The sequence below is a fragment of the Panthera onca genome, chromosome D1 (genome assembly GCF_046562875.1).
Source record: "Panthera onca isolate mPanOnc1 chromosome D1, mPanOnc1 haplotype 2, whole genome shotgun sequence".
In the NCBI taxonomy this organism is placed as follows: Eukaryota; Metazoa; Chordata; class Mammalia; order Carnivora; family Felidae; genus Panthera; species Panthera onca.
In genome coordinates, this window is record NC_138348.1 from 98498068 (window position 1) to 98525817 (window position 27750).

The following is a 27750-nucleotide window of genomic DNA, read 5'->3' on the forward strand; positions in this document are numbered from 1 at the left end:
CAGCAGCCCATGTGAGAATCTCTAATACTCCCCTCACACTTCTAACAAATTAATCTTAAAACTCAGACTCAATCTCTTTACTCCCTCCTACACAAAGATTTTCAAAGACTTCCCAATAACCACCAAAAAAGTTCAAACTCCTCAGCTTGTAAATTAAAGCACTTACAAGATGGTCCCAATTCATCCTTCTAAACATATACTACAATATTTTCCCAAACATTCTATACTTTCTGGGGCCCCACACCTTTCTTGATGGTGTTACATCAATACATGCCTCCCTCTAGTTCTAATAGTTCACATTAAGAGCTTATTATGTGTCAGATGCTTTGCTAAACTACATGCATACCTCCTGTGATTCTCACAATGCTTTGAGATAGGAATCATTAATCCTACCTTACAAATGAAGAACAAAGACAAGGATATTAAATGACTCACCCAAGGTCATAGAGCTAGTAACTGGCAGAGCAGGTCATGAGCCCAAGCTGGTGGGAATGATATATATTTCCTTTCTAATGCCTGTGGTTACTAAAATCCTGCCCAAAGTTCATTCTAAATGCTGTCTCTTTGGTGTATGTATTGGGTGGGGTGGGCACGGGATATTTAACAGCTTTCATTTAATGTCTTACTCTCCAACCCCAGACCCCAAAGCATCTTAATTCTTGGCACAGGCTTCACGGGGCGCCTGGGTGGCTCAGTCTGTTAAGACTCCAACTTTGGCTCAGATCATGATTTCTCAGTTCATGAGTCTGAGCCCCACATCGGGCTCCGCACTGGCAGTGTGGAACCTGCTTGAGATTCTCACTCTCTCCTTCTCTCTCTGACTCTTCTCTGTTCTCTCTCTCAAAGTAAATAAAACCTAAAAAAATAAAATAAAAAATAAAATACTTAGCACAGGTTCCATCATGTTCTGCTTTGCATCAGCTGTCTCAGTCCCCAACAGAATAACAACTCCTTAGGGACAGGAGCAGGTAAAGTGTCTTACACACTATCTCCTGCAGTAGTGAGCACACTGCCTTGCACTTAACAGGCATTCAATAAATGTGTAGAATGGAATTAGAAAATATAACTTTACCTTTTAAATAAACTTTTTATTTTGGAATCTTAGATTTACAGAAAAGTTGCAAAGATAGTACAGAATGTTCCCATATACCCCTCATTCAGTTTCACTTTCTCCTAATGTTACCACCTCATGTTACTATGGTACATCCATCAAAAGTAACAAACCTTCATCAGTATGGTCCTATTAAGTAAACCCCAGACATTATTCAGGTCTCACCTGTTTCTTCCATTAATGTCCTTATCTGTTTCAGGATCTACTCTAGGATACATAACATTTATCATCATATATCCGCACTCTCCTCTGGTGTGGGATAGTTTCTTAGTCTTTGTTTTTCGTGACCTTAAGAGTTTCGAGGGTTACTGGCCAGGTATTCTGTAGCACATGCCCTCAAGGTGTTTAGCTGATTTTATTCTCATATTTTTGACCGTGCTTGAGTTTACAGAAAGAATGTCATAGAAGTGAGGTGCCCTTCTCATCACAACAGGGGATATGTGAAGTCCACATGACATGACATCACTAGTGATGCTAAGCTTGACCATTTGGTTAATGCCGGGAGTGTCTGCTTCTCCACTGTATAGTTATTAGTGGAAAAGATTTACTTTTTCACAGATCTATTCTTTCTTTCCTAACTCATCTGAAACACTGATCACTTATACTAGAGACAATATTTTAAAATAATTATTTCTGGGGTGCCTGGGTGGCTCAGTCGGTTAAACATCTGACTCTTGGTTTTCGCTCAGGTCATCTCACAGTTCGTGGGATTGAGCCCCATGTTGGGCTCTGTGCTGACAGCATGGAGCCTGTTTGAGACATTCTCTCATTCATTCTCTCTCTCTCTGTCTGTCTCGCCAAAGCATAAGAGACTCTTAAAAACTGAGAACAAACTGAGGGCTGATGGGGGGGGGGGGAGGGGAGGGTGGGTGATGGAAATTGAGGAGGACACCTGTTGGGATGGGCACTGGGTGTTATATGGAAAGCAATTTGACAATAAATTTCATATATTTAAAAAAAAAAGAGAGATTCTCTCTCTCAAAAAAATGAATAAATAAACAAATTTCCTAAAGAGTTTAAAAATAAAATCTGACTTCTCTATATTTCAAAATAACCTTTGAATTTATTCAACCAAGTTCTGAAAGGTAACTATATAAGTTATTATATACACTGAAGCATTTGTCTGCAGCTAAAAGCGTATTAACCCTGAGAACTGTTACTACTTCTCTATACCAATTCTTTAAATACACAAACACGTAAGTAACATAATGCAGAAATCTCCAAAACTTCTCATATCCTCCCACTAACAAATGACAAAACCACCAGGCAATTTTCAGAAAGCTCATTCTGTAAACTTAAAAAATAAATTAAAAATATAAGGATATATGGGGCACGTGGGTGGCTCAGTCTGTTAAGCATCTGACTTCAGCTCAGGTCATGATCTCACAGTGAATTCGAGCCCCACGTTGGGCTCTGTGCTGACAGCTCAGAGCCTATAGCCTGCTTTGGAGTCTGTGTCTCATTCTCTCTCTGCCCCTCCCCGATTTGTGCTCTGTCTCTCAAAAATAAATGTAAAAAAAAAAATTTTTTTAACTATATGGATACATTATAGACAGACAGAACAAATTATACTGAGGAGATAGCTCTAATAGAATCTAATCAAATATGCAGAAAGTCTATCTGGTTAGCATTAATTATTTACCTCCTGAATATATTAGACATTAGACATTTAAATACATGGTTTTTGCCAACAAATACAGAGTAGCTACTAAACTTTGCTATCCTCAAAACCTGGGAAAGAACATGGAATTTTCTATAACTATCTGAATCTAATGCTTCTAAGGGATCAAAACTAGAGAAATCTTCATCACTGCCATTCTCTTCAATGTATTTTCCATGAAATATAATCCTCAAGCTCACAATTCTGTATCTCTGTACAACTCTGGTATTAGTATTTTAGCTATTAGTATTTAGTATAGTTTATATATGTAAAGGTGTATATATAGTATATATGCAGTATATAGTATTAGCAGTATTTTATCAAACTTAACATACTTTATTAAGAAACCATCAACAAAGACAACTCCTACGACATAAGAGAGAACGTCTTCCTCGACGCTACTGTCTAGTTAGCAAAGCAGACTTGCACACTTAGGAAGACTCTATAAGTACTAAAGTCAAGTAAAAACCAAGTGCCATAAGAACATGGGTGGGAGAACCACAAATTAAAACTAGTAAAATTTAGGAGACCTCTTGGGCTTTACAGAATCCATAAAACTTCCAACGATGGGAAAGAAAGGGATTCCAGGCCGAGGGAGTGAACCAAGACTCCACAGAGGAGCTCGGAGACTGGTAAACCCGACCGGGATGGCTGGAGTGTATCATCACCATGGGAGCCTGCGATAAAACTGAAAACGCGGGCAAAACTCAAAATGGAGATTTAGCAAGCTGGGTGGGAGACAGGACAAATGCAGTGGGAAGTCATTAAAGGTCTGCAATCAAGAGTCATATTTAATGTGTTTTAAGGCCATAAATAACAGCAGCATTGAAGAGTGAATTAGAGGAGAAATGACAAAAGCAGGAACATCAGTTAGGATATACTGCAGTAGAAAGGTAATGGGAGCCTGAACATGGGCAGTAAAATAAGACCGATTTAGGGTGCCTGGCTGGCTCAGTAGGTAGAGGTTGCAACTCTTGATCTTGGGGTCATGAATTCAAGCCCTGTGTTGGGTGTGGAGATTACTTAAAAAAAAAAAAAAAAAAGGAAAAAAAATATACACACACACACACACGTATATGTATGTATTTTTGAAAGACCAATTTGAGAGATACTGCAGAAGTAAAATCAAGAAGAGATGACTGAATAGAAGAGATGGTGAACAGGAAACTCTGAGCCTGAGCAACTGGGATAGGGTTATTCCCATTTTTATAGTAATAAATATACAATATATTAATATTTTATAGTAATAAAAGCTAACACTTTTATTAAAGGCTTTCTATGTGTCAGGCACTTTATGTATCTTACTATTTAGTTAATTCTCATTTACAATCCTGCCAGATAGATTGAACCATTATCCCCATTTTACAGATGAAAAACCCAAGGCTGAAAGAAAAAGCCTATAACCAATCCTAGCAGTTTGGGCCTATCACCACTATGTGATACCAATGCTAGGAACAAAGCAGCAGCTGCTGGTCTGCTTAGTGAAAAGGGCACATTCTGTGTTCTGACACGTTGAGTGTGAGGTGTCCGAAAGATATTAACACGGCAACATCCAGCCAGCCGCCTGAGAAAGAGGCAGGGAAGCAGATGTGCACAGGATTGTTGACACGACTGGGAATGGAACGGCCTGTCTGTTCCTTCCCTCACACAGGACAATCCAACTGAAATGATGGCGTTTTGAAAAAACGTGGAGCGTCTGTCTCCCTTTGGGAGGAGTGTGGGGGAAGGTGGGATGAAGTCGGAACATGAGTGGCAGACTTCTTTTACAAAAAGCAGAACAAATCCATGTGGAAGGTTGTCTTGAAACAATGGGCAACCGGTGTCCCAAGTGAGCCACCTTTCTAAGAAAATCATGATTTTCTACTTGTTCTCACCTAAGGCAGAAATTAATGCCATCTCTTTGGACCCAGTCTTTGTTTCTCAGTATCTTTTACAGACTTGATGAAAATGCATTTAGCATCCCAGCGCATCTCCCTACATTCTAAAATTTTAGGGGTTCTACGACCCATTCATATTTCCCAACAGGAAAATCATATGGAACCTGTATATTAGAGCCACCATGCAAAAGTAAACCATATTTACTGTGTTCATTAAATTTGGTAAAGTAAGACACGTATGATAAAACGTCAACATTGTCAAAGTGCAGAGGTATGTTCACAAATGAAGAAAAATAAAGAAAAAAATCACAAATGTGTCTTGAGTAGAATGTAAGATATCTGAAAGCTGAAATCTTAAACCTATCATGATGAATTGGTAAAATAAAATCTTCAGAATGCACCAGCTTTTAAAATCTAACACAATTAGACACAAATAAAAATATAGAAGGTATTTTAATAACAGAATACAATGAAATCTATTCCAATAACCCTTACTAATTTACTCATTCCATAAACAGTGAATGCCTACTATATGGCAAGCACTGTTCTTAAACGTGTTAAGTTTAGGGGAAATGGACTTTCATTTCAAACCTTGAGTAAACCACAACCCCTGAACAGAGTAGGCATCAAAAACCCCCTCCCCAGCCCTCACACACAGACATAGTTATGCACGCATGTATGCACAAGCATGCACATTAGACCATAACAGTACTACAGAAGAATTTTTACTCAATATTCCCCACAAAAACTAATGATTTTTGCAAACGGTCACAAATACAGAAAGAGAATAACTCATTTTGATTACTTCCATAGTCAAAAGACCATGAGAAAAAAATTCTATGCTAGTTTCTCTTACTGACATAGATGAAAAAATTGTAAACGATTGTTAAATAGAATCCAATGAAGCATTTATACATCATTACAAACTAGGGTTGATCCAAGCAATGCAAGGATAGTTTAGCATCACAAATCTATTACCACAATTCACTGTTAACAACTGCATACAGAAATAACAAAAACAAAAAAGGTTCCCTTTATAGAGCCATCTTTTTTTTGAGAGGGAGAGAGTGTGCGCATAAGCATGGGGGGGGGGGGGGAACGGAGACAGAGAGGGAGGGAGAGAATCTTAAGCAGGCTCCTCACCCAGCATGGAACCTGACGCAGGGCTCAATCTCATGACCCCAAGATCGAGATCATGACCTGAATGGAAATCCAGAGCCACATGCCCAACCACCTGAGCCACTCAGGTGCCCCTATAGAGTCATCTTTATCTCCATCACAGTCCACTTACCACTTTAGTCCCAGCCACCATCATCTCACATAGATAACGGACTCTGGCTCCTGACTGACCATCCTATGCTCTCTGCCAATGAGCTTAGCAATGAGCTAACGAAGACCAAGGGCTCCTCCTTCCCTGACAGGAAGAGTTTCTCCTAAACATCTTCCCAAGGGCTCCCACAGTCTCTACGTACCAGGCAGCTGGTTCTCAGCAGTTCCTGGAAACAGGTGGTTCCCCAAATTCCACTTTTTACCTTACTCATCACACTCAACCCCGTAAAGAGAGCTCAGGAGTGGGTTGGGGAGGTAGGGTCTCTTTCCTGGAGCTCAGTCGCATGCCCCAACCTAAGCACTTCTCTCCACAGGACACCACGACAACAGGGGGATCTGTGTACCTGTCATCCTTCCATGCATGAATTCCAGCCTGACATTCATCTGGAGTCTACTGAGAGTCAAGTTTTCAAAAGTGACTTCAGTAGTTTTTGAATTATGAGATTTCTTCTGAAAAAATTATGGTAAAATACACATGACATAAAATTATTTTAACCATTTTCAAGTCTATAATTCAATGGATAGGACATTGAATACTTTTCTCCTTCCCACAATTTGAGGACTGTGTATCTAATTTTTTTTTAAGAAAGCAAATACTTAGGTCTGTTTTCTGTGTACAGGCATTTTTTTAAGAGTTTTCTAAATATTAACTTATTATAATATGACAGCTAATATAATAGGATATATTATAAATACAATATTTATAATATAATAAAAATTATAATATAACTTATATAACTTATATATAATTCATAACATATTATATAATATTTATTGTGATTGTGATATGTAATTATTATAATAAATATAATTATATATAATATTAACTTAATATAACATGATTATCACATTATAATATAATCCTATGAGAACACCTTTAAGTGAGATACTGAGGCAAAGAGCAGTAACTTGTCTAAGGCCATGACACACGGCTGACGGCAGAGGACTCCAATCTGGGCAATCCAGCTTACACGTACCGTCAGCCCGCTTAGCACCTAATTCTACTGTGCCAAAGCATCACGGCTCAACGTGCCATGTTTCCTGATACATAAGTGTGCCGCTGAGTGGAAATGACTGACAAACTGTGCTATAAAACAGGGCCTTAATAATCATTCAGGATCTGCAAGTAAAGATTTAATCTACAAAATCTTGATCCAGCGATTAAAAAGTAAAATAGACAATATTCACACATACACAGGCCTAAAGACCCCTGCGCAAAGTTCGTGTGGAGAATTTAACTCACTGTTAACACAAACAACAATGGAAGATTCTCTCTCCTAAATCCCTTTTCAATCGTGCTCTTTGAAATCAGAACAGGAGAATCAAAGGAAAGGATCACTATTATCTGGTTCAACTTCACCAAGATTATACAAGTCAACTATTCTAAATATAAATAACTGGGGGCGGAGGGAGGCGGCGCCTGGGTGGCTCAGTCGGGGTTGGGCGCCGACTTTGGCTCAGATCACGATCTCCCGGCTGGAGCCCTGAGTCGGGCTCTGTGCTGACAGCTCAGTTTCTGGAGCCTGCTTCAGATTCTGTCTCCCTCTCTGCCTCTCCCCCACTTGCAAGCGCTTGCACTCACTTGCGCACTCTCTTTCTCTCGCTCGCTCTCTCAAAAATAAACATTAAATGTAACTAACTGGGGGAAGAGGCCCTAAGAATAAGAATGGAAACAAGTTAAGAAATACTAACTCTAAGTACTTAAACTTGGATTTCAACCGTCTAGGTGTATTTTATTAGACACTAAAGCTGGGTGAGTGTTTTGCATGTAAAAGGAGGAGGGGGAGGGTTTAAACAAAGAGGAAAGAAAAATGCTAACGAAGTCTTCTTAGTCCATTTCTTTGGCAAATTTAAAACACTGGATTTAAGCTTTCGGGGAAAAAAACAAAACAAAACGAAAAACATGTATTGCAACACACAGTAAGTATAAGGAGAAAAAGAAGTTGCCAGGATGAGAATTCACATAGTTAGGTATCCCTAGCAAGCATTTGCTACTTTGTACACAACAGCCTGGCAAAAAAGCCATTCTTGCAGCCAGCTTTTGAGCTTGTTCTTTAAGATGTTCTCATTTAAATGCAGTTGTACACTTCACAAGTATTATGGTTTTAGAGCAAGCCTTGGTTGGCACTATTAGAGCAAAGTGATTAGAAAAAGGCTTTTACACATTCTACTTGACATTCACTGCCTACTTCACTATAATGTTCTGGTTTCATAGAAGTTACCACAGATTCTTTGCGGGGAGGCAAGGGAGGAGCTCTTCATATTCCTTCTATTTGCATAATCAAGCTTATGTCCAATTAGAAGTATTTCAGTGACCTTCTCTTGTTATGTAAGGACATAATCCTGTGATAAATGGCACTGCTGAATGTTTTTGTGTTCAAAAGACATGCCTGTTAAAAAAATGTTTTAACTTCTCTGAGTCTATGTGGTTTACTATTTCAGAAGATACTTGAAAAGTGGGGTCTCCAAGGGATCATTTCTATAGTATGGAATGGAATATACAGTTACCTTTCCTTTACATTCAAAGAAAACCAAAGTCATGAGTAATAAACATTTGGGAGAGTAGCTTTAAAAAAAAAAAAAAAAGAGGCTCTGGCACTTAACTAGCTACACGTACTTGGGTAACTTATTCTAACTCTTGATAACACAAAAATATCTATCCGGGTCCTCTGCCCATTGTTTAGTCAGGTTATCTGTGTTTTTGGTATTGAGTTGTAGCAATTCTTTATATATTTTGATTATTAACCCCATATTGGACATATCATTGGCAAATATCTTCTCCCACTCAGTGGGTTGCCTTTTTGTTTTGTTGATGGCTTCCTTCACTGTGCAAAAACTTTTTAATTTGAGGTCTTCTCAAAGTGTTTACTTTTGCTTTTGTTTCTCTTGCCCCCGGAAACCAATGAGTTTACTGCCTAGATTTTCTTTTCGGAGTTTCATGGTTTTATATTTTAATTCAAATCCCTTCTCACTTCTTTTGATAAATCTCTAAAAGTGGAACTGGGGGCACCTGGGTGGCTCAGTCAGTTGAGCCTCCGACTTCGGCTCAGGTCATGATCTCAGTTTGTGGGTTCACAAGCCCCACGTCGGGCTCTGTGCCGACCTCTTGCTCAGAGCCTGGGGCCTGCTTCAGATCCTGTGTCTCCTTCTCTCTCTGCCCCTCCCCTACTCACACTTTGCCTCACTCTGTTTCTCAAAAATAAATGTAAAAAAAAATTTTTTTTCTTAAATAAATAAAAGTGGAACTGCTGAGCAAAAGTTTAAATCTTTGTATATAAACCAGCCCCCAGAAAGGCTGAACCAATTTCATTCCTACCACAACCAGATAGGGGTGCACTCAATTTCCTGCACCCTCCTTTGAAACACTAAAGCCAATTTTCCATTTTTTTTGCCAATTTTTTTAGTCCAAAGGAAAATTATTTTAGGACTAGCAAACTAGATTTATTTTTTAGTATTTCTATTTGCCCTTTTTAGTTTGAGAGCAGGGGCAGGCATGTGTGTTGCACAAGCAAGTGAGGAGCAGAGGGAGAGGGGGAGAGAGAATCACAAGTGGGCTCCCTGCTGTCAGCGGAGAGCCTGACACAGGGCTTGATCTCAGTAACCTTGAGATCATGATCTGAGCTGAAATCAAGAGTCAGGCACTTAAATGACTGAGTCACCTAGGTGCCCCCTGTCAGCTTTCTATTTAGAGAGAGGGTTTTTGTGTGTGTTTTTAAATTTTTCTTTGCTGGCTACTGCAATCTATCCTCTCTCCTTTCTTTCTTTTTCAGTCTCCACCGTCAACTCCTCTCCCCTTAGATGATTCTGTCTACTCTCATGGCTTTAAATATTATTCTGAAAGCCACTAAATTTCTAACTGTAATCTACACCTCTCCCTCTGAATTCCAATGTCCAACACAGCTAATTGCCTGGTTGACTTATTGCCTTAGATCGCTCATAAAAATAGCTCAAAAGTAAACAAGTCCAAAAGGAACTCTTGATTCTCCCCACTCCCGATTTAGTTCTTCCCACACCTAGACTCCAAATTCCCCAGTTTAGTAAATGCTGCCGCCACTGGCAGAGTTAACGACAGAAATCTATAGGTCATCATCGATCCTTCTCTGTCATCTTTTCTAGCTCTCCCCTTGTCCAACTCACTAGCAATTCTTTTCGATTCTAGCTCCAATCCATCTCCTGTCTGTCCACTTTTCTCCCCAGACCAGGATGTCTCACCTCCCATGTGGCTGACAGCAACAACCTTGTCACGTCCGCCTCTCCCCATCACTGCTACCCCCACAGGCCTAATCTGTTTCCCACAGAGCAGCCAGCAGGTATCACTGTAAAGTAACAGCCAGATCAGGTCCTTCCCCTTTTCTACTTCTCTATGGCTTCCCATTGCACCATCTAGCCCGTTTCTCAAACCAGAAACCTAGCCAATCATTAACAACTCATGTTATGCCAGCCTGAAAACACATCAAGTACTATCTACTTCTTACCTTCTCTGCCATCACAACTTTGTGTTCATCATCTTCTCTGTCCAGCATTGAAAAGGAGGTGCTGCCCCTCTCCCAATCGAGAGAAATGCATTCCTAATCTGAGAGGGAATCTTTCCTCACCAAGCCCAAACTTCTCAACACAAAGATCTAAGCTGCCATCATGTACCAGTGAGATTTGGCATACTAACTTTATAACTAAAAAGGCAGGACAGTTACAACAAAGTTTAGTCTTACTTCCAAAGGACATACAACAAAACGGTAATGTTTTAAAATTAGCTGCATCTCAATATCCCATTCAGCTTCTGCTATAACATCCTGTGCAAGAAAGAAAACAGGTGCAAAAACCAGGGTTACAGATCAAAGACAAGAAAGCAGCTTATAGCTTTTGCTTAAATCGTTTTTATGAAGTCTAAGAAAAACAAGGGCAAATTTCTCTTTAGGGAAGTTACTTCATCCAATATCCTCCCTAAAACAAAGACAGGAAGCAACTATATTAAATATTGATAGATATACTTATGCAGAGCATATTGAAAGGATCAGCTCTTCAACTTTCAGTCTAAGAACAAACTCCCTTGTGCATACAGCTTGAGGGGAATAAGTATGCTCCCCAAGCCACAGGTTCATCTAGAGGGGACACCTGGCCCACGCTGGATGAATCCCAGCACTTGCCTTTTCTTTGGAGTCGACTGGTTCAGGGATAATCAACTGATCTCTAGCAAGTCAGATCAAAACGGAAACTAAGAGTCAGATGTTCTGCTACAGCAGAAACCCTTAAGATGTAAATCCTGGATGTAGCAGAGGTCAGATTTTCCTTTAATTCAGACATTAACCTGCATTGAGAGAACGCAGATAGAATCCCAGCACATTTCCAACCCTGGTTTCAGTTACTCCTCAGGCTTACTTGCATTCTTGCCCCAATGCAATTTAACATATTCACTTTTTCTAGAATTTTACAAGTCCACAGATTTCCCTCTCCAAAGAAGAAAAACCAGGAATGAAGCATGAAAGGCTTGTTAACTTCCTTTCATGATTTAAAAAAAAACAAACAAAAAAACACATGAAACAAGGAATAGAAGAAAACTTTCATAACCTGATAAAGGACATCTCTGAAAATCCCACAGCTAAACATCATACTCAATGGTGAAAGACTGAAAGCTCTCCTCCTAATATCAGGAACAAGACAAGGATGTCTGCTCTTATCACTTCTATTCAACATAAATTCTATTCAACATGAGGTTCTAGACAACACAAGTAGGCAAGAAAAAGAAATAAAAGTTATCCATAAAGAAGTAGTAAAATTTCCTCTATTTGCACATGACATGATCTTGTTTGTAGAAAATCCTAAGGAATCCACTACAAAACTACTAGAACAGGGGCGCCTGGGTGGCTCAGTCAGTTAAGCGTCCGACTTCAGCTCAGGTTGTGATCTCATGGCTCGTGAGTTCGAGCCCCACGTCAGGCTCTGTGCTGACAGCTCAGAGCCTGGAGCCTGCTTCAGATTCTGTCTCTCCCTCTTTCTCTCTGCCCCTCCTCTCTCTCTCTCTCTCTCTCTCTCTCTCTCTCTCTCAAAAATAAACATTAAAAAAAATAACTTAAAAAAACCCTACTAGAATCAATAAATGAGTTCTGCAGAGTTGCAGGATATAAAATCAATACATAAAAATCAATTGTACTCTATAAACCAGCAATAAAGTATCCAAAAGTGAACTCAGAAGAGCAATTCCATTTTTAATAGCATCAGAAAGAATAAAATACTTAGGAACAAATTAAGCTGAGGTGAAAAACTTGTACACTGGAAACCACAAAACAATGTTCAAAGACTTTTAAAAAAAACCTAAATAAATGGAAAGATATCCCATGTTCATAGATTGGAAGACTTAGTATTGTTAACACAGCAATACTTCCCAAATTGATCTTCTAGTCCAATGCAAAATTACAGCCACTCTTTTTGTAGAAATTGATGAGCTGATCCTAAGACCCATAAAGAATCTCAAGGTACCTCAAATAACCAAAACAATCTTGAAAAAGAACAAAGCACACTTCCTGATTTCAAAGCTTTACTACAAAGCTACAGTAATCAAGATGGTGTAGGGGGGCACCTGAGTGGCTCAGTGGGTTAAGCTTCCAACTTCAGCTCAGGTCATGATCTCACTGTTCGTGGTTTCAAGCCCCACATCCAGCTCTGTGCTGACAGCTCAGAGCCTGGAGCCTGCTTGGGATTCTGTGTCTCCCTCTCTCTCTGCCCCTCCCCTGCTCACACACTGTCTCTCTTTCTTTCTTTCAAAAATAAATAAACATTAAAAAAAAATTTTTTTTTAAAGAAAAAAACCCGATGGTGTAGATACTGGCATAAGGAAAGACACATACCCAATGGGAAGAACAGAAAGAATCCAGAAATAAAAATTTAAATTTACATATAAAATTTACATCTAAAAATAAAAATTTACATATGGTAAATTGACTTTTGACAAGTGCATCAAGCCAATTCAATGGGGAAGAGTGTTCTTTTTCTCTTTTTATTTTTTTTAATGTTTATTTATTTTTGAGACAGAGCACCAGCAGGGGAAGGGACAGAGAGAGAGTGGAAGACACAGAATTCAAAGCAGGCTCCAGGCTCTGAGCTGTCAGCACAGAGCCCAACATGGGGCTTGAACCCACGAACCATGAGATCATGACCTGAGCCAAAGTCAGATGCTCAACCGACTGGGCCACCCAGGTGCCCCAGAAAGAGTGTTCTTTTCAATAAACAGTGCTGGCACTAAAGGATACCCACCTGCAAAAGAATAAAGTTGGACCCTTACCTTTAGACCATATACAGAAGTTAACTCAGAATAATCACAGGCATAATCTTCATGACACTGAATTAAGCAATGGTTTCTTGGCCATGACATCAAAAGCACAAGTAACCAAAGAAAAAATAGTGGACATCAAAATTAAAATCGTTTGGGGGCGTCTGGGTGGCTCAGTCAGTTAAGCGTCCGACTTCGGCTCAGGTCATGATCTCATGGTCCGTGAGTTCGAGCCCCGGGTCAGGCTCTGTGCCGACAGCTCAGAGCCTGGAGCCTGCTTTGGATTCTGTGTCTCCCTCTCTCTCTGACCCTCTCCCATTCATGCCCTGTCTCTCTCTGTCTCAAAAATAAATAAACATTAAAAAAAAATTTTTTTAAATAAAAAAACAAAATTAAAATCGTTTGTACTTCAACTGATACTAACAAGAAAGTAAAAGACAACCCACAGAATGGAAATAAAATTTTGTAAATCATATATCTGATAAGGGTCTAGTATCCAGAATATGTCAAGAACCCTTACAACTCTACAATATAAAGAAAAACCACCCAAAATGGGCAAAGGATTTTAATAGACATTCCTCCAAAAAAGATATACAAACAGCCAATAAACACATGAAAACATGTTCACATTATTACTCATTAAGGAAATGCAAATCAAAACCACAATGATACCTACTTCATACCTAGTAGGATGGCTATAATCAGAAACAAAAACAATAACAAGTGTTGGTAAGAAACTGAAACCCGTGTACGTTGTTGGGGGAATGTGAAATGCTGCTGCGGTAAACAGTCTTGTAGTTCCTCAAAAAGTTAAACGTAGAGGGTGCCTGGGTGTCTCAGATGGTTGAGCAATCAACTCTTGATTTTGGCTCAGGTCAGGATCTCAGTCATGAGATGACCAAGTTTCGTGGAGCTTCACGGAGCCTGAGGCTAGGCTTGGAGCCTGTTTAAGATTATCTCTCTCCCTCTTCCTCTCCCCCACTAGTGCACTCTCTTTCTCTCAAAAAAGTTACCCTATGACTCAGCAATTCTACTCTCAGGTATACACCCAAGAAAACATGGCCACACAACAACTTGCACACAGATGTTCATAGCAGCATTACTCATTATAGTCACGTGGAAACGAAGATGTCTGTCTGTAATCAAAATGTGATATACCCATGCAAGCAGATATTATGTAGCCATTAAAAAGGAATGAAGTGGGGCACCTGGGTGGCTCAGTCAGTTAAGCGTCCGACTTCGGCTCAGGTCATGATCTCGCAGTCTGTGGGTTCGAGCCCCGCATCGGGCTCTAGGCTGATGGCTCAGAGCCTGGAGCCTGCTTCCGATTCTGTGTCTCCCTCTCTCTCTGACCCTCCCCCCATTCATGCTCTCTCTCTCAAAAATAAATAAACGTTAAAAAAAAATTAAAAAAAAAAAAAATAAAAAAAAATAAAAATGTAGTACTGACCCACACTATAACATGAATGAGTTGTGAAAACATGCGTTATGAAAGCCAAACAAAAAAGGCCACGTGTTATAGAACTCCACTTATGTAAAACACCTAAAACAGGAACATCTTCAGAGATAGAAAGGATTGTGATTGTCAGGGGTTCAGGGGTACGGAGCAGGAGTGGGGAACGGAGAGTGACTGCTAATGAGTATGATGTTTCTTGCTGACGGAATAGAAACGTTCTGAAATTAGACACTGGGGACGTGACACAATTTTGTGAACATAATAAAAAAACCACTGAATTCCATGCTTTAAAAGGGTGGATTTTATGATATGTTAACATCTCAATGTGAAAACTGATTGGGGGACGCTGGGTGGCTCAGTCGGTTAAGCATCCAACTTCCGCTCAGGTCATGATCTCACAGTTCGTGGGCTGGAGCCTGCATTAGGCTTTTCGCTGACAGTGCAGAGCCTGCTTGGGGTTCTCTCCCCCTCATGCTTTCTCTTTCAAAATAAATAAACTTTAAAAAAATAAAAAACCGATTAGGAAGGGGCGCCTGGGTGGCTCAGCTGAGCATCTGACTTCGGCTCAGGTCATGATCTCACGGTTCGGGAGTTCAAGCCCCACATTAGGCTTCTTGTTGTCAACGCAGAGCCTGTTCTGTCTCCTCTGTGTCCCACCTTCTCTCTCCCTTTCCCCCACAGAGCCCGCTTTTGATCCTCTGTCCCCCATCTTCTCTCTGCCTTTCCCCTGCTCGTTCTCTCTCTCTTTCTCAAAATAAACTAAAAACAAAAAAAAACCCAAAACTGATTAGGAAAAAAAGCCTCTAAGAAACCAAAATACAGATCACAAAGGTCATACAGTAAAGCCATTTTCCTTCATTGAAAAAAAAAAAAAACTGTATCTCAACTGAAATTTATTCTCACTTTACATATAACTTGTACAAATCTTGCTGTATTAATCCCATAGTATATTAAAAATTTTATATTACGGGGAATAAAACTGATATTCCCCAGGAATACTGGGGTAAAGTATCAGGCACACTAACAGTAAAGTAAAAAAAAAAAAAAAAAAAAAAGGCAAACGAGGGCCCTCTGTGACAGCCCGTTTGTGCTTAGTGTCCCGTGCACACGCTTTGCAAGCAGCAGCACCACGTGTCTGACTTCCAGCACGCGAGGTGAATGGATGGCAGCAGTTACTATTGCTGCCAGTACAGCTGCGACTGGATTATCTGGCTCACAAAAGATTTTACATTAAAGATCATCCAACAAGGGGCGCCTGGGTGGCTCAGTCAGCTAAGCGTCCGATTTCGGCTCAAGGCCGTGAGTTCACAGTCTGTGGGTTCGAGCCCCGCGTCGGGATCTGGAGCTCAGAGCCTGCAGCCTGCTTCGGATTCTGTGTCTCCCTCTCGCTCTGCCCTTCCCCTGCTCGCACTCTGTCTCTGTCCCTCTCTCCCACCCCAAAATAAATAAACATTAAAAAAAGATCATCCCACAAATCTATGGTGAACCCTCACATCCAGAAAGACAACCCTAAGGTAGTACATGCTTTTGACATGGAAGATTTGGGAAATAAAAGCTCGTGTACTGCCACTGCTGGAGGTCCAAAAAGTTCCCAGTCTGTGATGGATTCACACAAACGCAATGAAGAGACTTGAGACAACGTGGGACCTCTGATCATTAAGAAGAAAGAAACTTAGGGGCGCCTGGGTGGCGCAGTCGGTTAAGCGTCCGACTTCAGCCAGGTCACGATCTCGCGGTCCGTGAGTTCGAGCCCCGCGTCAGGCTCTGGGCTGATGGCTCGGAGCCTGGAGCCTGTTTCCGATTCTGTGTCTCCCTCTCTCTCTGCTCCTCCCCCGTTCATGCTCTGTCTCTCTCTGTCCCAAAAATAAAAAACGTTGAAAAAAAAATTAAAAAAAAAAAAAAAAAAAAGAAGAAAGAAACTTAAATGGACAGTTTTGATGCTGCAAACCGACTCGTCATGATGTTACCTGATTGTTTAACTAGAATGACTACCACTTCTGTCTAATTCACCTTCCCTGGGTTCTAGATGGGGTATATTGCCAACTGCAGCTTTCGTATTCATAGCATTTGCTTCCTTGTTGAACCATCGTGGTGCACATTGTTTAAACAAACAAAAGGAAAAAGTAAAAACCTCATGGCCTTTGGGTTAAAAAAAAAAATTGCAAAAGAACTTGAAACAATAGTATGAGGCCATTCAGTTAGGACAAATCGGTCTATATACTTCATTAGGATCTGGCAGTGTCACGAATACTCAGCGTTGTACAACAAGCTATGTTTAGAGTGAAGAAAATGAGGAAGATGATTAAAATTAGAGCTAATACACTTATCACTTTCACTGTGCCAATCACTGTCCTAAGCTCTCAACCTTTACTCAGTAATTCCCAACAACCTTACAAGGAAAGTACTACTATTATCTCATTTTACAGATGAAGAAACTGAGGGATCAAAGAGCTAAGTGCCAAGTTAAAATTCAAACACAGGCTTCAGAGTCCATCCTCTTAACTAGTACACCATACTGCCACTCAGAGATGAACATTTCATTGTTTAAAAAAAAAGTTAACGGGCGCCTGGGTGGCTCCATCGGTTAAGCGTCCGACTTCGGCTCAGGTCATGATCTCACGGTTCATGGGTTCGAGCCCCACGTCGGGCTCTGTGCCAATAGCTTGGAGCCTGGATGGAGCCTGCTTCAGATTCTGTGTCTCCCTCTCTCTCTGCCCCTCCCCCACTCATGCTCTGTCTCTGTCTCCCAAAAATAAACAAACATTGAAAAAAAAAGTTAAATATTCAGTATGCTCTAAGACTGGAAAATCTATAATTTCACTGTAACAGTGCTCTTTAAAAAAAATCTTAAAAATCATGGCAGCGTATGTATGATCTATAGGGGACTGTCTAGAAGTAATAGAACAGTTACCACCTGACTTCACCCTGTACTCCCAGCTCACTTATCTTCCCCAATTCTAGCTAAAGTAGACTGCTCCCTTTCCTTCAACATACAGAGCCTATGTTTTCACGCCCCTGTGTTAAAGGCCTTTTCTTCATTTCACTGACTAGGAAATTTCTACTTGCCCTCCTAAAACCTAGCTCAAATAACACTTCCTCTGTGCCAAATTCTCTGATGCTGCTAGGCCAAACTGTGTTCACACAGCATTTTGTCCATATCTCTATTAAGCAATCTAACACAGTACTCAATTGAGAGCTTAACTCCCCTTTTCACCTCCTACAATTAGAACCTAGTTCACTGTAGATGTTAAAACTAAATTTTAAAGTTCTGGCACCTAATAAAGGAAAATTATTTTTTAAAAACTTAGCAATACAAAATCACCAGTTAGCTATAGCCCACATAGTCAGGGTTTTATTTTAACAAAAGTCATAAAATTTAAATATTTTAAAGGAACAAAGTTCACGTTCCTATAAACCTAGGAGTTACAAAGGTTCCCACAGATTGAATTCAATCGCCAGAGATCTTTTTAACAAGAAAAGACTGGTACTCTGGACCAAACCTGAGTAATTTGTCATAGTAAAGGTAATACGAATAATGATGTGGGTAAAATTTTAAGTGAGAGATGAGGGTTCCTGGAATCTAAGCCAACAGAGTCAAAGGAGTGGCACGTAGGCTACAAGGATACCATTTAGTAAGTTACTGCTTCAGTCGTCACACATGCCAACTTAACCCCGTCCTTCCTAATTCATGTCACTCCTGGAGAGTAATTTACTACCTAAAAAGTTCAAGTAGAATTTACATTTTTATGACTTGTTCTAGATGAATTAATATGTCCAACTGGTCATAACCTCACGGTTTGTGAGTTCAAGCCCCACGTTGGGCTCTGTGCTCGGAAGTCTAGAGCCTGTTTCGGATTGTGTGTCTCCCTCTCTGCCTCTTCCCCGCTCACACTGTCTCTCCCTCTCTTTCTCTCAAAAATAAACATAATAACGGCACACTTTTAAATCAAATGTCAACGTTGCATTCTCGTTGACATAAATATTAAAACCAATTCAACTACTTCTGTGTGTCACCCACTCAGGCAGTCACAGACCTGAATAAGTATTTGTGTGGTATTTGCCATTACCTAGGCTGAGAATTCTCCTCATACATTCTTTCTTTCCCCTCCTTGAAGAGGCTTATGGTCTGCTTAGTTTTCTTCATCAAATTCTCCATGAACACCCTAAAATACTCATTTTCTCCAAGTGTCTCCATCTTCCCCTCATATCTTGACAAGATAGTGCGCAGATGCTGGTAGGTATCTGGCAGCAGGTCTAAGATATAAGGTGGGCTATTCTTTAGCGCCAGCTTTGGGTTCTGACACAACCGCACCACCTGCAACAAATGGAAAAGAAGGGCTATTACTGGGAGGATCTTAAGGACAATATCCTTTTTCAAGTTAAAAAAAAAAAAAAAAAAAAGTTACAAAATATGTGTTCGATTGCAGAAATATAAAAAAAATGCACAAGACCCTAAAGAGATGATCTGTAACACCCCTGCCTGTGGACAATGATTTTCCATTTTTAGTGGTTCCCCTGGAAGGGTGGGTTCTTAAAACCGTACAAGAGACTAACGGTTCAGAAATTACACAGCAGGCTAGAGGCGTCTGGGTGGCTCAGTCAGTTGAGCGTCTGACTTCGGCTCAGGTCATGATCTTGCGGTTCATCATTTAAGCCCCGCATTCGGCTCCGTGCTGACGGCTCGGAGCCCGGAGCCTGCTTTGGATTCTGTGTCTCCCTGTCTCTCTGCCCCTCCCCCTCTCTATATAAAATCAAACACATGGCTACCCTGGGAAGTAATGCAGAGGCCAGAGTTTAACAACCACTGGGGTGAGGGAGCAGAGCGGCCCTGAACCCAGTAAAGCATGCAGCTGAACCGAGACGCCATTCCTTGCCATATAAATGACCTCCAGAATTTGCCTGATAATTCTTTTTCCCATCTTCTACTTTCAACTTTTCTGAGTCCTGATGTTTTATATAGGTTTCTTTTAGAGAACAGGTAGCTGTATTTTTAAAACTCAAGGTAACAACCTTTGTTTTTTAACTAGTGAGTTTAGTACATTTTATATTTGTTACAATGACCGATAAATCTGTTATTTATTCCTACCATCTTATTTTGTACTTCGCCACTTACATGGATTTTTCTGTGTCTGGGAAAAACAAATAAATTAGTGGGACAGAAAAGCTTAGAAACAGACCCACACGTATACAGACCCTTCACTTATCACAAAGGACTGGTCTTTTCCAAAAATAGTAGTGGGACGACTGGGTATCCATATAGAAAAACAATAAAATCAAACTAAACCCTCACCTTACACTATCCCAAAAATAAATAAATAAAAAAGCAAAAAAACAAAAACAAAACACCAAAGAACTATGTGGGTTATAGACCTAAATGTGAAAGGCATATCTATAAAGCTTGAAAAGATAATAGAAGAAAATTATCTTCATTACTTCATGAGAGAGAAAACTTTTTTAAACAGGATAAAAAGCATTAACCACACACATACAAAAGCTACTTAAATTCTACCACTTTATAAGAACTTGTTCACGAGATATCGTACAAAGAGTAAAAACACATGTACAGAATCAAAGAATATATTTGAAATACACAGAATACGTCTAAGTGTACCTATATCCAAACTACACAGGCATACCTCAGAGATACTGCAGGCTCGATTCCAGACTACCACAATAAAGCATCCATCTCAATAAAATGAGTCAAATGAGTATTCTGGATTCCCAGTATATATAAAAGTCATGTTTATACTCTACTATAGTCTTTTAACAGTATAATAGTATTAGGTCTTAAAAAACGTACATACCTTAATTAAAAAATACTTTATTGCTAAAAAAATGCCAACCATCCCCTAAGCTTTTAGTGAGTTGTAACCTTTTTGATGGTGGAGGGTCCTGACTCAATGCTGACGGCTGACTGACCAGGGTGGTGGCTGCTGAAGGTTGGGTGGCTATGGCAACTTCTTAAATTAAGACAACAGTGAAGTCTGCTGCTTCGATGCACTCTTCCTTTCATGATTGAGTTCTCTGTACCAGGAGATGTTCTTTGATAGCATTATGCCCACAGTAGAAATTCTTTGAAAATCTTTCAGTCCTCTCAAATCCTTCCACTGCTTTATTAACTAAGTTTATGTCACATTCTAAATCCTTTGCTACCATTTCAACAGCCTTCACAGCATCTTCCCCAGGAGATTCTATCTCAAGAAACCAGTTTCTTCGCTCCTCTGTAAGATGTAACTCCTCATCTGTTCAAGTTTGATCCTGAGATTACAGCCATGCAGTCCCATCTTTGGGCTCTGCTTCTCCAACTAGTTCTCTTGTTATTTCTATCACACCTGCAGCTACTTCCTGCCCTGAGGTCCTGAACCCCTCAAAGTCTACATGAGGGTTACAATCAACTTCTTCCAGACTCCTGTTAATGTTGATATTTTGACTTCTTCCCATGAATCAAGAATGTTCTCAATGTCATCTAGAATGGTAAATCCTTTCCAGGGGTTTTCAATGGACTTTGCTCAGATCCATAGAGGAATCACTATCTGTGGCAGCTATAGACTTATGAAATGTAGTTCTTGAGCAGTAAAACTTGAAAATCGGTGTTAATTAAATGCGGTGTGAGCAGGCATGAAAACAACATTAACCTTATACATCTCCATCAGACCTCCTGGGTGACCAGGTGCAATGTCAATGAACAGTAATATTTTGAAATAATTTTTTTTAGTATTTACTTTTGAGAGAGAAAAACCAAGTGGGGAAGGGGCAGAGAGAGAGGGAGACACGGAACCTGAAGCAGGCTCCAGGTTCTGAGCTGTTAGCCCAGAGCCCGATGCGGGGCTTGAACTCATGAACTGTGAGATCATGATCTGAGCCAAAGTCGGATGCTTAACTGAGCCACCCAGGCGCCCCTGAAATTTTTTTTTTTTTTTTTTTACTCTGAGCAGTAGGTCTCAACAGTAAGCTTAAAATATTCAGTAAACCATGTTGTAAACAGTTGTGCTATCATCAAGGTTTTGTTGTTCCATTTACAGAGCACAAGCAGAGTAGATTTAGCATAATTCTTAAGGGCCCTAGGATTTTGGAGTAGTAAATGAGCAGTGGCTTCAACTTAGTCACCAGCTGCATTAGCCCCTCAACAAGAGAGTCGGCCTGCCCTGTGAAGATTTGAAGCCAGGCACTGATTTCTCTCCACTGATGAAAGTCCTAGACGGAGTCTTCATCTGATAGAAGGCTGTTTCATCTACACTGAAAACTTGTTTAATGCAGCCACATTCACTATCTAAGCTAGATCTTCTGGAAAGCCCGCTGCAGCTTCTTTCTACACCAGCACTTGCTGCCTCAACTTGCATTTCTGTGTTATGGAGACAGCGTCTTCCCTTCAACCTCAAGAGCCAGCCTCTGCCAGCTTCAAACTTCTCTTCTGCAGCTTCCCCCACCCTCTTATTGGCTTAAGGGAATGTTGGGGCTGGTTTGGTCTTCTATCCAGACCACTCAAAGTTTCTCCACATCTGCAGTAAGACTGTTTTGCTTTTATCATTTGTGTGTTCACTGGAGTAGGTAGCACTTTTAATTTCCTTCAGTAACTTTTCCTTTGCACTCAACTTGGCTAACTGGTGCAAGAGGCACAGATTTCAGCCTATCTCAGCTTTAGATAGGACTTCCTCGCTAAGCTTAATCATTTCTAGTTTTTGATTTAAAGTGAGAGACCTGCCACTCTTCCTTTTACCCGAACACTTAAGAGGCCATTACAGGGTCATTAAATGACCTAATTTCAATATTGTTGTATCTCAGGAAATAGGCCATACGAGAGGGAGAGAGAGGAGGAATCTGGTCAATGGAGTAGTCAGAACACATACCACATTTATCAATTAAGTTCACCATTTTAGGAGCACCTGGCTGGCTCAGCACAACACACAACTCTTGATTTTAGGGTCATGAGTTCAAGCCCCACATTGGGCATAGAGCTTATTTAAAAAAAAAAAAAAAAAGTTCACCATTTCACATGGGTGTGGTTCATGGTGCCCCAAAACTAGAATAGGAATATCAAAGATCACTGATCGCCGTAACAAATGTAAATAAGAAAGTCTGAAATATTGGGGGAATTTACCATATGACAGAGACACAAAGTGAGCAAATGCTGTTGGAATAATGGAGTAAAGGGTTGCCACAAACCCAATTTGTAAAAAAAAAAAAAAAAATGCACTATCTGCAAAGCACAATAAAACAAGGCACACCTGTAATTGCTACTGTGCCATTTCCTTTCTCCTCTCTTTCTGGGACTTCAATTACTTATACATAAAGACCTTTTCATCATATTCCATTTGTCCTTTACACTCTTCGGTCTTCTCCATCCTTCTGCCTCTCAGTGCCTTAGTCTGAATTTTTTTATCTTTCACTTTCCTAATTTTCTCTTCACTTGTATCTGCTATTAAACCCATTCACTGAGTTCCTAATCATCAGTTCTTATGTTTTTTGGTTTCAGAATTTCTAATTCATTATTTCAAATCTCAAAGTTACCAATTTTATCTTTATTCTAACACATTAATCACAGATTTATTAAGTTCATGACTGATAACTCAAATATCTCTGCTTGTCCTATGGGTATATTTCTATTGTCAATTTTTCCTTTTGGTTTCCAGTTGCATTTTGTCTTTTCATATGTCTATTTATTTTTTACTGAATGTTGGACACTGTATACAAAAAATTATAGAGGGGCACATGGGTGACTCAGTCAGTTAAGTGTCCAACTCTTGATTTCAATTTCAACTCAGGTCACGATCCCACGGTTTGTGAGATCAAGCCCCGCATTGAGCTCTGCACTGACAGTACAGAACCTGCTTGGGATTCTCTCTTTCCCACACTCTCTGCCCTCCCCCTCTCATGTGCACACTCGCGCACTCTCTCTCTCTCTCTCTCTCTCTCTCTCTCTCTCAATAAATAAACATTTTTTAAAAATTATAGAGGGGTGCCTGGGTGGCTCAGTCGGTTGGGCGTCCAACTTCAGCTCAGGTCATGAACTCAGAGTTCATGGGTTCGAGCCCCGCATCGGGCTTTGTGCTGACAGTGTGGAGCCTGCTTTGGATTCTGTGTCTCCCTCTCTCTCTGCCCTTCCCCCACTCACACTCTGTCTCTGTTTCTCAGAAATAAACATCAAAAAAATTATAAAAAAGAATTATAGAGACAACCTGAGGCCACGGATGATGTTATTCAGAAAGGGTTTACTTTTGCTTCTGGCAGACAAAAGGCTGGGGACATTAGGAATCCCAGACCACCTTCATGTAATCCAGAATCGAACAGATTGAAAAACTGGACTCTAGTCCCTATAAAGACTAGTCTACTTCCGTTTCACCCTTACTCCTACAATTTAGGCCCTGAGGGACCCAACCCCAAAACCTAGAGTTTCCCAAGGCCCTCTACCTTGGCAGGCTGTAATTTCAATTTTTTTTCCTCGACATCTGTATCTTGAAAAGTCTACTCAGCCTTTCAACGGTCGCTTCCAGAATCAGCCATGACCTCATGGGCAAGGTAGCCTCAAACATCAGACAAACTTCTCAGAGCTTTCCGTATCTTCCAGAACCTGGCCTCGTAATTCCTTACTGCCTTCACAGCTCTTGAGGGTCTTCTGGTTTTTCTAATTATCAGCAATATTTGGTTTGAAACTTACCTAACATTGTGTACCAGTCGGAGGAGAGAAGTGTAACATCTTGCTTTTTATTTCACACTTAAAAACACCGATTTCTTCCTTGAGTCAACAAAAGCTCATTATAAACCTTTTTGTGATGTTTAAATGATTCCATTCTATGGATATACCATAACATATCTCAAACATCCCCCCCCCCATTTGTTTTAACGTTTACATTGTTTTCAAGTCTTTACTGCTCCAAGTATCACTGTGATGGACATCACTGGGCATGGTACTCTTCTGTACATTAGATTATTTCCTTAGGATAGGTGCCCCAGAAGTGGAAACATGAGGTCCATCTAGAATAACTGTAAAATTCCCATTTAATAACTAATCATCAGTGACTCTTCAAACAATGAGTAAGTCGATACATTTTTAAAGCCAGGTAGGTGTTCTATTCTCTGTACACCATTTCCTGAACTCTTGAAAAATAGTCCCATAGAACCCTACCAAATCAACACAAGCTGCATCAATATAAATATTTGATGTATGAATATTTTAACAGTGTTTTAGGAAGCTGCTCATCCTATCAAAGGTTTAAGCCAAAAGGGAACAACACAGCCAAGAAAAAAAAAAAAAACTCTACCTCAGAAGACAACTATATGCTAACAGCAAGAACTCATATTAATAAAACAGTCTCCAATTTACAAGTGTTACATTCCAAAACCTCATTTGTAAGTCAGTTGTTTATAATTCAGAATATATTTTTACAGTATATTTATAATAAAAACTAAAATGAGAGCTTCCTTAGGTTAGTCCATGGAGGGAGGTAGGAGAGTCTGACAATAAGACTAAGAGATCAAGACCCAACAAAGACTACAAGAGGTCTATAACTAAAGGGTTTTATTTTCAGAGAAAATTGGACATGATTTATATGTAGAAAGAATCAGAAGAGAAAAAGATAAACGAAAAGCTAAGGTTTCTGGCAAACAACACGGAATGAGATCTACCACACAGCTAGAAACACTAAACACCATTAAAAGAAAGGCTACCTCCTTCCTCTAAAACAGAAGAAAGGCAGGGAGGGCAGGTTCAGAGATAAACTCAGAGATATGAAGGCAGTAAGCTGAAGGCTGTTCCTGATGGTTTTGACTTTTCTCAGTGCACGTATTCAATAAATATATGCCAAGCACTGGGATAAAGAAGTGAAAAGACGACATGCCTGAATCGGAGAGCAATCAGGCAATAAACTATAAAAAAGAAGTAAAAAAATACAAAGTTCTAAGACCTGAAACCATAAAACTCCCAGAAGAAAATACAGGTGGCAAGCTCCTGGACATGGGTCTTGATGAGGATTTTTTGGATCAAACTCCAAAAGCAAGGGCAAGAAAGCAAAAATAAATGGTACAACATCAAACTAAAAAGTTCCTGCACAGCAAAGGAAGCCATCAACAAAATGAAAAGGCAACCTACTGAATGGGAGATGATATTTGCAAATCATGTATCTGGTAAGGGGTTAACACGCAAAACACATAAAGAACATTTATAACTCAACAAAAAAACTTTTTTAAAACTCTTGATTTTCACGTGGGCAAAAGTCTCAATAGACATTTTTCCCCAGAAGACATACAGATGACCAACAGGCACATGACCAACATCACTAATCATCAGGGAAATGCAAATCAAACCCACAATGAGATACCACCATATTCCTGTCAGAATGTTTAGTATCAAAAAGAAGTGTTGACAAGGATGTAGAGAAAAGGGAACCCTCATGCACTCTTGGTGGGAATGTCAATTGGCGCAGTCATATGGAAAATAGTATGGAGGTTCCTTAAAAAATTAAAAATATGGGGCACCTGGGTGGCTCAGTCAGTTAAGCATCCGACTTTGGCTCAGGTCATGATCTCACAGTCCGTGAGTTCAAGCCCCGCGTCGGGCTCTGTGCTGACAGCTCAGAGCCTGGAGCCTGCTTCCGATTCTGTGTCTCCCTGTCTCTCTGCCCCTCCCCTGTTCATGCTCTGTCTCTCTCTGTCTCAAAAATAAATAAACATTTAAAAAAAAAAATTTTTTTTTTTTTTTTTTTTTAATTAAAAATAGAGGTGTACTTAGGTGGCTCAGTCAGCTGAGCATCTGACTCTTGGTTTTGGCTCAGCTCATGACCTCACGGTTCATGAGTTCAAGTCCCGCATCAGGCTTCGTGCTGACAGTGCAGAGCCTGCTTGAGATTTCCTCTCTCCCTCTCTCTCTGCCCTTCCCTGCTCGCTCACTCTCTCTCTCTCTAACTTAAAAAAAAATTGTTTTAATTAAAAATAGAACTACCATAGAATCCAATAATTCCACTTCCAGATATTTATCTGAAGACAACAAAAAACTAATTTGAAAAGATACATGTACCCCTATGCTCACTGCAGCATGATTTACAAGAGCCAACATACGAAAACAATCTAAGTGTCCGCTGATGGATAAATGGATAAAGACGACGTGGTAGGGGGTGCCTGGGTGGCTCAGTCAATTAAGTGTCTGACTTGTGATTTAAACTCAGGTCATGATCTCACGGGTCGCGGGATTGAGCCCAGAATCAGGCTCTGCACTGCCAACCGGGAATCTCTCTCTCTTCCTCTCTCTGCCCCTCCTCTGCCCGCACTCTTTCCCTCTCAAAATAACTAAACAAACATGTTTAAAAAATAAAATAAAAAGTGTAATCCTGAACTAAGAACTTGAAAAGATGTGGTATATATGCACAAGAGACTACTACTCAGCCATAAAAAAAATAAAATCTCACCGTCTTTGACAACATGGATGGACCCTGAAGGTATTCTGCTGTGAAATAAGGCAGAGAAAGACAAATACCGTATGATTTCACTTACATGTAGAATCTAAAAAAATAAAACAAGCAAATAAAACTCATAGATACAGAGAAAAAAATTCACGGTTGCCAGAGGGGAGGGGGGATTGGGAGGTCAGCAAAATGAGCGAAGGGAGTCAAAAAGTATAAACTTCAGTCATGGGAATGTAATATACAGCTTGGGGACTATAGTCAATAATACTGTACTGCATACTTGAGAGTTGCTAAGAGAGTAAATCGCACAAGTTCTCATTGTAAGAAAAAAATTTTTGTGAGGACAGGTTTGTAATTCTGTATGGTGACAGACGGTAACTATACTTATTGTGGTGATCGTTCGGTAATGTATACAAATACAGAATCATGTTATACACCTGAAACTAACAGAATGTTCCATGTCAGTTATACTTCAATATAAAGAAAAATAGCACACTCAATGCAAAGAATTAGAGTAATATAGTAAGAATATGCTGAACAACTCCTCTAGGCCAGTGAACAGGGAAAGCTTCTCTGAGATGAATCTGGACTAAAAGTTGAAATTACACAAAGGAGCTGGCCAGGTAGTATCAGCAGAAGAGGAGCCCAGAGGACGGGT

General features: G+C 40.0%; 1 protein-coding gene across 3 annotated transcripts in view; it reads right to left on the reverse strand.

Annotated features, from left to right (window-relative positions):
* CBL (Cbl proto-oncogene) overlaps positions 1–27750 on the reverse strand; it is an 84811-nt gene that overhangs the window by 44328 nt on the left and 12733 nt on the right. For all 3 annotated transcript variants that reach the window (XM_060605012.3, XM_060605011.3, XM_060605010.3), the window contains exon 2: positions 18765–19012. In XM_060605012.3, the coding sequence (XP_060460995.1) occupies positions 18765–19012 (248 nt within the window). The remainder of the gene's footprint in view (positions 1–18764; positions 19013–27750) is intronic.